Here is a 9,720-nt window from a genome sequence, read left to right as displayed (position 1 = left end):
TATTAAAATGTCAAAATATCTCTCATATGAGAACAACATTTACGTTTTCGACTATAACTTTTGAACGACCCGATAAATTTCGTTCAAAATTTCGTCAGAGTTAGCTAATAATATAACAAATCGAATGATCGCTCATTTAGAAGTGCCTTTTTGGGTGCCTTCATACAAAAATTATTAAAATGTCAAAATATCTCTCATATGAGAACAACATTTACGTTTTCGACTATAACTTTTGAACCACCCGATGAATTTCGTTCAAAATTTCGTCAGAGTTAGCTAATAATATAACAAATCGAATGATCGCTCATCTAGAAGTGCCTTTTTGGGTGCCTTCATACAAAAATTATTAAAATGTCAAAATATCTCTCATATGAGAACAACATTTACGTTTTCGACTATAACTTTTGAACGACCCGATTGTTCGGAACTACTGTAAACCGAATTCACAAAAAAAAAAACAAACAAAATTTCCGTAGCAGCTCTTTTGGTTGAGTCAGCTCAAAACTATTTATTTTTAAAACATACAAATCAATTTTAATTCACTTTCCTTTAAATTCATTTTTCTTACTTACATTTATAGTTTTCTCTTCTATTTCAGGTTACTAGTTCGAATGCTTACGAAATCTCTCCTACGGTATTTCAAATGATTTAGAATGGATAAATATTATACTCTATCTTTTTCCTCACCTTATATAAATTTCAAATTTCCTTCTTTCAATTCACACGCCCTTTTAACCGACTATAAAAATATTTCTAAGTAGCTTTATCTATCACCTTTCTTGCACTATTTAGACTATGCTTTTCCTGTTTTCTGACTTATGCTATACTTTTTTTCTTCTCCCTCTTTCGCATAACAACTTTACATATATCTTTACCTGTCACCCGTCGGTATAACGGTATCTCCTTTCAAATGTATGTTGTCCTTACTCCGGCGGTACTCACTGATTGCTGTTTTTGGATGGTGCGTCTACAGCCCCTCCCCGTAACTCTGGTGAAGTCTCTTCGATTGAACCAGATTTACGATCCTGCACTTCAAGAACAGCGAGCTTCGTAACGGGCCGCTTCAGTTTACCTTTCGCTGTTTTCACCAGGGCTTGTCTGATTCTCCCATCTGCTCCCTTGTAGACTTCAACGACGATTCCACGGATCCAGTTCTTCCGTACGATATCATCTGCTATGTAAACCAAGTCACCATTTGCTAGTGGAGGTGACTCCGTGTGCCATTTGGTTCGCTGATTGATTGACGGCATATATTCACGAACCCACCGAGTCCACAGTCTGTCTGCTAACAATTGCGATCGTTTGTAACGGTCTCTTAGAGCTACAGCGTCATTTGTTGGGGGAACGGCGCATTGTGTTCGTATAGTTCCCACGGCTCGGACAAAATGGTTAGGTGTCAAGGCTTCTTCAATTCCTGGATCTAGTGACCTGTACGTTAGAGGACGCGAATTAATGAGATCTTCGGCCTCCGCCAGTACAGTTAGCAATACTTCGTCGGTTATCGTTCGTCCGTCATCGATGACGGCTAACGCTGCCTTAAGAGACCGCACCAGTCTTTCCCAAACCCCGCCCATGTGTGGGGCACTCGGCGGATTGAAGTTCCATTGGGTTCTGGAGTCGTTGAACATTTCTGCAGCTTTGTTTCCGATATCCCTAGCGATTTCTTTATTTGCCGCTTGAAAATTTGTTCCGTTATCGGAAAAGAACTCGATCGGTTTACCTCTCCGACACACGAAACGACGTATCGCCATCAAGCACGCTTGAGTCGTCAAGCTATGAGCGACCTCAAGGTGTACGGCCCTCGTTGTCAAGCAGGTGAACAACGAAACGTATCTTTTCTCCGAACGACGTCCTACGGTTACTGTAAATGGGCCACAGAAATCTACACCGGTATAGCTGAACGGTGGTTGGTTTGGTGTTACACGTGATACTGGAAGTGGTGCCATTCTTGGATGTCTCGGTTTGCACTTCTTCACTTTGCAGCGTACGCAAGCTTTCTCTATCTTTTTCATTTCTGTTCGAAGATGCTGGATGCGGAAGCGTTGTCGTATTTCATTTACAGCAGTTTCAGTATTACCATGGGCCATCTGCTGATGGTAATATTCAAGAAGTTTGTCGGTAATCGTATGCCTTTTGGGCAGAATTATCGGGAATCTCAGTTCAAATGGTAATGATGAACCTCGGGCAGCCCTACCTTCCATCCGTAATACATCCTGTTCATCCAAAAAGGGACTCATGCTGTAAAGATAGCTGTCATGTTCTATTTCGTGCATTTTTTCGTACGACAGCTTACGGTTTTTCTTTAGCACCTTTATTTCGTCCGGAAACCCGTCTGCTTGCGCTGATTTCCAGAGATACGCTTCTGCCTTCTGGAACTCCTTTCGTGTTAAAGGTACTATTATCGCAGGTATACTACGCTTTACTCGCTGCTGCCAGTCAACAGGTACCGGAATTGCTTCAATCTCTAAGCCATCTCGCTTCCTTCGACAGTTTGACATGAACCGATAGATGCACGCTACTGTTCGAACTAGAATCTTCCATCGGGAAAAACGTGTCACATCCACAATTTGTTCTTTTGTTTCAACATCGTGAAATAGAAAACATGCTCGTAACTCCTCTTGCACGTTCGGTTTAATCCTATCCTGCTCAGGCCAGGTTTCTTCCAACTGATATAAAAAACATGGGCCACGGAACCAGGGACCATCAGATCGCATTGTATGATTTTTGTTCCATTTGGTCATCGCATCGGCTATGTTGAATTTGCTTGGAACCCATCGCCACTCTGTTGGATTTGACAGATCAAGGATTTCTCCAATGCGGAACGCAACGAACTGTTTATATCTTCGGTGGTCCGAATGAATCCATGATAGCACCGTCCTCGAATCACTCCAAAAATATCGCTGTTTCAGCTTAAAGGATAGTATTTCAGCAACAGAATTCGCCAGCCTGGTTCCCATTACTGCCGCTTGCAACTCCAAACGAGGAATCGAAAGGTGTTTTAGCGGAGCGACCTTTGATCTTGCCATCACCAGAGAACACTTCGGTCCATCAGCTGCCCCTATTCTAATGTAAACTGCTGCTCCGTACGCGATCTCGCTTGCATCGACGAACACATGGAGTTCTACGCTGTTGTAGTCCAGTGTATCAGTGCGTCGGAAAAAGTATCGAGGTATGCGCACATCTTCGACCTCTGGCAGTCTGCTTATCCATTGGTTCCACTTCTCAGCACTCTCTCCAACTATTTGCTGGTCCCAATCACATCCACTTCGCCATAGCTCCTGGATTATCAGTTTTCCGTAGAACGTGAAAATCGACAACAGCCCTAACGGATCGAAGAAACTCATCACGCAGCTCATGACGATTCTTTTCGTTGGCAGCTTTTCGCTTGAAATATATGGCACGAGATCGTCCCTTAATTGGATTGAGAACGAAAATTCGTCGTTAGTTGGACTCCAGACGATTCCCAACACCCGTTCTAGACCCGTTTCTTTGTCCTCGCTGAAACGAACGTCATGGTCGGTTCGTTCTTTTCCCATGGCTTCCAGAAACTCCTTGGAATTCGATACCCAGTTGCGAAGTTCGAAACCTCCTCTTGCGTGTACAAGCCGAACTTCTTTTGCCAACCTTACAGCTTGTTCAACGGTGTCTGCGCTATCGAAATAATCGTCGACGTAGTGGTTTTTGATGATTTTCTCAGCTGCTTCTGGAAATTGCCTGGCAAACTCTTTCGCGTTCAAGTTTTTTACATATTGCGCTGAACAGGGTGAGCTGGTTGAACCGAAAGTTGCCACGTCCATTACATAGACCTCTGGAACAGTATTGGGATTGTTACGGAATAGAAATCTCAACACGCGCTTGTCGGACTCGCGTATTCTCATTTGATGATACATTTCTTTTATATCTGCTCCGAAACCTATCACTCGCTCACGGAATCTGCAAACAACTGCTGGAAGTGCAGTTAACAAATCTGGACCTTTTAATAACTTCGAATTCAGTGACACTCCATTGACTGCGGCTCTAGCATCCCATACCAGGCGATACTTCTTTTTTCTTGAGTTATGCACTATGTTTAGAGGCAAATACCAAACTTTTCGACTCTCGAACGCAGCCAACTCAGACAGCGTAGCTTTATGAGCGTATCGCTTCGCCAGATATTCTGCAATCATCCCGCGAACTTTCTCATACAGCTCGGGATCTTTAATTAAGCGCTTTTCAAGACTCTGTAGACGTTTCAGAGCCATAGGGTAGCTGTCAGGAAAACTTGGATCATCATCTTTCCATAGAAGTCCTATCTCAAATCGATCTACTATTCCCACTGTCGTGGCTTTCAGTATTTCGAGAGCACGTCTGTCTTCTTCCGGTTCTGGAAGCAATGCCACCGAAATTCCCGTTTCCTCCATGTCGTAATGACTTTTCAATAGATCGTGAAGCTCTTGATTTGATACGGTGTTACATGAATGATGTCCGACTAATCCGGTATCGAAATGTGCTTCGCTCGTCGGTCCATAGACAGTCCATCCGAGTTTCGATCTAACAGCAATCGGTTCCTCCGGTTGACCTATTCTTGACTCTATTGGTGCGTACAAGTGTATGTCTTTTAGTCCAATGAGAATTTGTGGAGTGGATTGCTGGAATTTTGCCACCGGAATCCCTTGAAGGTGAGTGTATTGCTGTATCAACTGCGGCACATCAAGCGAATGTTGCGGCAGCTTGAGATTTTCTACTGTATGGACGCCTTTCAACGGATAACGTTGTCTTGAACCTTTCGCCGAAATACACAAATCTATTTTTTGCGAACCTTTTTCGAGTCGCGAGACTCCGGCGGTCCATGTCACCCGAAGCGGTTGAATCACACCTCGAGCTCCTAGCACGTCCTTCAGCGATCTCTCAATCAACGTGTATGAAGAACCTTCATCAAAAAATGCGATCGTGTTCACACTACAGCTTCCGCAATACAAGGTAACAGGCATCATTCGGAATACAATGGAAGGTTTGCGTTGAATTGCATGAACGTTACAATTTGAGCGTATGATGGGTACCGTTGAATGCAGCAACGAATTGTGGCGCTCTCTACAAGACTCAACATTGCAACGGATGTTCAACTTGCACTCAGCATTTCCGTGTTCATTTAGACACACCTGGCATAACTGCCACTTTTGGACCGCATCCCAGCGGTCAGCTAACTGTAATCTGCGAAACATTTCACAGTTTCTTATTCTGTGATCCACTCTACCGCAAATCCGACAGGGTTTTCGTTCCTTCGTCGTGGAACTCTCACCTCTTGCTTTCACTACGCTTGACTGTTCTACACTATGAGTGTGTACGAATCCATCGTACTTTTCCTTTTTTCCTTTTCGGAACCCTTGTTCTATATATCGTGCTGCATCTCCATACGACGCCACTTCGCTTGCGTCTTTCACGATATTTGACAGAAAGTTGGACAGTGTTCGCAGCGTTACTACTTTGCTTTTCCTTCGATAACGCACCCATTGTAGCTGCGTGGCCGCCGGAAGCTTATCAGTCAGCTCTTGGATAAGCATGGGATTTACTAAATGAGCTGTAAGATCGGTGGCTTCGAGATGATCAGCTAACTGCTGCACTATTATCCCAAAACTAATGAAACTAGACAGACGATCTGCTTTCGGGGACGCTGTACTTCGAACTTTAACTAATAACATGTTGAGGAGTTTCTCTGGACGGCCAAATAACATCCTTAGCGTTTCAATAATCTTTGGGACAGCTTTTGGTAACAGTAGTCTGCTTCTTACCGCTTCCAACGCTTCACCTTTCAAGCATTCCTGAAGACGTGCCAAATTTTCTAGATCTGAAAATCCGCACGCTTTCGTTGACGTTTCGTAGCTGCTTATAAACATAGGCCATTCTTCTAATTTCCCAGAAAAGACTGGTAACTTTTTTGAAAGAAACTGACGCGCAGAAAGCTGAGCCTTTGTCGGGTCGTATTGGCTACGATGCTTGCGAAGTTGCGTCTCCTTTTTTCTTCTTGCTGGTACTTCATCATTTTCACTTTTACCAGAACTCTCTTTTTCCATTTCGCTGCCATCTTCTTTCTCGAATCTATCTTCTTCATCCACCGAGCTATTTTCGTCTTCTACGTAACTTTCTGTATCGCTATAGCTATCTTCATCCGAAATGTCATTTTTATCCGTTGAACTATTTTCACTTTCAGACTCCGTAACTTCAGGCACTATTTTCATTTTCCCGCCGCTATTGTTTTCCTTCTTTTTCGGGATTTCCGGATGACCGAATGGTGTAACGTCATTATCTCGATTCAAAGGAAAGCTCTCTGGTAGATTGTATGGGATGCCGTCCTGTTTGTTGATAACCCTATCCGTCACCTTCGGTGTAGAATGTTTACGGTACGCTCCTCGAATATCGGAACAACTCGTTAATATCGGATCAGCAGTTTCCGGCTTTCCTTTTCTCGACTTTTTATTCTCGAGCTCTATTTTTCCTGCTTTCGCTTTCTCCGCTATTGTTCTGTTTTGACTTTTCTCCTTTGAACCTTCCTTCTCTACACGCCCGACGGCAGATTCTTTATTGCTCTGCAACTCTCCAACATCACTTTCAACAGTTCGCTTCAGCTTCAACAATTTCAACTTTTCATTCATATTTGCCCGCATTTCGTTCAGATTCTTCTGATGCTCTTCTTCTTCCGCAATTTTCTTTTCCAACTGCGCCTTCTCAAACTCCAATTCCATATTCCGCTTCTCCCGTTCCAGCTGCTGACGCATATCAAGCAATTCCTGCTGCATTTGCAGTCTCTTCCGGTGCAAAATCATCTCTCTTTCAATTTGCCGTTTTTGCTTTTTCTTCTCTTCCTCTAACTGTTCCAGTTCTTTCTGAAGCTCAGACGAATCAGCAACATCCGACTCACATGCTTCGCAATCCGGACAACTCCAGGAAATGTTTCGTACGTCGTCATTAACACCTGCACAACCGAAATGATACCATCTTTGACAGTGATCGCAAAATACCATATTCGTTTCATCGTTATCGGGACGATGGCAAGCCGCGCAATTGTAGCCAGACTGTTCGGGATTCTCGGGGTTAGGGTTTGAACCAATCATTATAAATTTTTGAGATTGTTCGGAACTACTGTAAACCGAATTCACAAAAAAAAAAAACAAACAAAATTTCCGTAGCAGCTCTTTTGGTTGAGTCAGCTCAAAACTATTTATTTTTAAAACATACAAATCAATTTTAATTCACTTTCCTTTAAATTCATTTTTCTTACTTACATTTATAGTTTTCTCTTCTATTTCAGGTTACTAGTTCGAATGCTTACGAAATCTCTCCTACGGTATTTCAAATGATTTAGAATGGATAAATATTATACTCTATCTTTTTCCTCACCTTATATAAATTTCAAATTTCCTTCTTTCAATTCACACGCCCTTTTAACCGACTATAAAAATATTTCTAAGTAGCTTTATCTATCACCTTTCTTGCACTATTTAGACTATGCTTTTCCTGTTTTCTGACTTATGCTATACTTTTTTTCTTCTCCCTCTTTCGCATAACAACTTTACATATATCTTTACCTGTCACCCGTCGGTATAACGGTATCTCCTTTCAAATGTATGTTGTCCTTACTCCGGCGGTACTCACTGATTGCTGTTTTTGGATGGTGCGTCTACACCGATAAATTTCGTTCAAAATTTCGTCAGAGTTAGCTAATAATATAACAAATCGAATGATCGCTCATCTAGAAGTGCCTTTTTGGGTGCCTTCATACAAAAATTATTAAAATGTCAAAATATCTCTCATATGAGAACAACATTTACGTTTTCGACTATAACTTTTGAACGACCCGATAAATTTCGTTCAAAATTTCGTCAGAGTTAGCTAATAATATAACAAATCGAATGATCGCTCATCTAGAAGTGCCTTTTTGGGTGCCTTCATACAAAAATTTTTAAAATGTAAAATATCTCTCATATGAGAAACAAATTTACGTTTTCGACTATAACTTTTGAACGACCCGATAAATTTCATTCAAAATTTCGTCAGAGTTAGCTAATAATATAACAAATCGAATGATCGCACATCTAGAAGTGCTTTTTTGGGTGCCTTCATACAAAAATTATTAAAATGTCAAAATATCTCTCATATGAGAACAACATTTACGTTTTCGACTATAACTTTTGAACGACCCGATAAATTTCGTTCAAAATTTCGTCAGAGTTAGCTAATAATATAACAAATCGAATGATCGCTCATCTAGAAGTGCCTTTTTGGGTGCCTTCATACAAAAATTATTAAAATGTCAAAATATCTCTCATATGAGAACAACATTTACGTTTTCGACTATAACTTTTGAACGACCCGATAAATTTCGTTCAAAATTTCGTCAGAGTTAGCTAATAATATAACAAATCGAATGATCGCTCATCTAGAAGTGCCTTTTTGGGTGCCTTCATACAAAAATTTTTAAAATGTAAAATATCTCTCATATGAAAAACAAATTTACTTTTCCGACTATAACTTTTGAACGACCCGATAAATTTCATTCAAAATTTCGTCAGAGTTAGCTAATAATATAACAAATCGAATGATCGCACATCTAGAAGTGCCTTTTTGGGTGCCTTCATACAAAAATTATTAAAATGTCAAAATATCTCTCATATGAGAACAACATTTACGTTTTCGACTATAACTTTTGAACGACCCGATAAATTTCGTTCAAAATTTCGTCAGAGTTAGCTAATAATATAACAAATCGAATGATCGCACATCTAGAAGTGCCTTTTTGGGTGCCTTCATACAAAAATTATTAAAATGTCAAAATATCTCTCATATGAGAACAACATTTACGTTTTCGATTATAACTTTTGAACGACCCGATAAATTTCGTTCAAAATTTCGTCAGAGTTAGCTAATAATATAACAAATCGAATGATCGCACATCTAGAAGTGCCTTTTTGGGTGCCTTCATACAAAAATTATTAAAATGTCAAAATATCTCTCATATGAGAACAACATTTACGTTTTCGACTATAACTTTTGAACGACCCGATAAATTTCGTTCAAAATTTCGTCAGAGTTAGCTAATAATATAACAAATCGAATGATCGCTCATCTAGAAGTGCCTTTTTGGGTGCCTTCATACAAAAATTATTAAAATGTCAAAATATCTCTCATATGAGAACAACATTTACGTTTTCGACTATAACTTTTGAACGACCCGATAAATTTCGTTCAAAATTTCGTCAGAGTTAGCTAATAATATAACAAATCGAATGATCGCACATCTAGAAGTGCCTTTTTGGGTGCCTTCATACAAAAATTATTAAAATGTCAAAATATCTCTCATATGAGAACAACATTTACGTTTTCGACTATAACTTTTGAACGACCCGATAAATTTCGTTCAAAATTTCGTCAGAGTTAGCTAATAATATAACAAATCGAATGATCGCTCATCTAGAAGTGCCTTTTTGGGTGCCTTCATACAAAAATTATTAAAATGTCAAAATATCTCTCATATGAGAACAACATTTACGTTTTCGACTATAACTTTTGAACGACCCGATAAATTTCGTTCAAAATTTCGTCAGAGTTAGCTAATAATATAACAAATCGAATGATCGCACATCTAGAAGTGCCTTTTTGGGTGCCTTCATACAAAAATTATTAAAATGTCAAAATATCTCTCATATGAGAACGACATTTACGTTTTCGACTATAACTTTTGAACGA

At 40.2% G+C, this 9,720-nt stretch overlaps 2 protein-coding genes across 2 annotated transcripts; both read right to left on the bottom strand.

Annotated features, from left to right (window-relative positions):
• Window positions 1–456: 456 nt before the first annotated feature.
• LOC131437677 (uncharacterized) lies at window positions 457–4,131 on the bottom strand. The gene is made up of 2 exons (XM_058607184.1): window positions 688–4,131; window positions 457–629 (listed from the first exon to the last, which is right to left on the bottom strand). Exon 1 carries the CDS (start codon window positions 3,888–3,890, stop codon window positions 939–941), a length of 2,952 nt encoding a protein of 983 aa, XP_058463167.1. The 5' UTR covers window positions 3,891–4,131; the 3' UTR covers window positions 457–629; window positions 688–938.
• LOC131425723 (uncharacterized) lies at window positions 3,925–7,653 on the bottom strand. Its single transcript, XM_058587824.1, has 3 exons — window positions 7,375–7,653; window positions 4,089–7,316; window positions 3,925–3,933 (listed from the first exon to the last, which is right to left on the bottom strand). Exons 2-3 carry the CDS (start codon window positions 7,086–7,088, stop codon window positions 3,925–3,927), a joined length of 3,009 nt encoding a protein of 1,002 aa, XP_058443807.1. The 5' UTR covers window positions 7,089–7,316; window positions 7,375–7,653.
• Window positions 7,654–9,720: the final 2,067 nt, after the last annotated feature.

Source organism: Malaya genurostris, chromosome 1 (genome assembly GCF_030247185.1).
Source record: "Malaya genurostris strain Urasoe2022 chromosome 1, Malgen_1.1, whole genome shotgun sequence".
NCBI lineage: Eukaryota > Metazoa > Arthropoda > Insecta > Diptera > Culicidae > Malaya > Malaya genurostris.
This window is presented reverse-complemented; position numbering and strand designations above follow the sequence as displayed.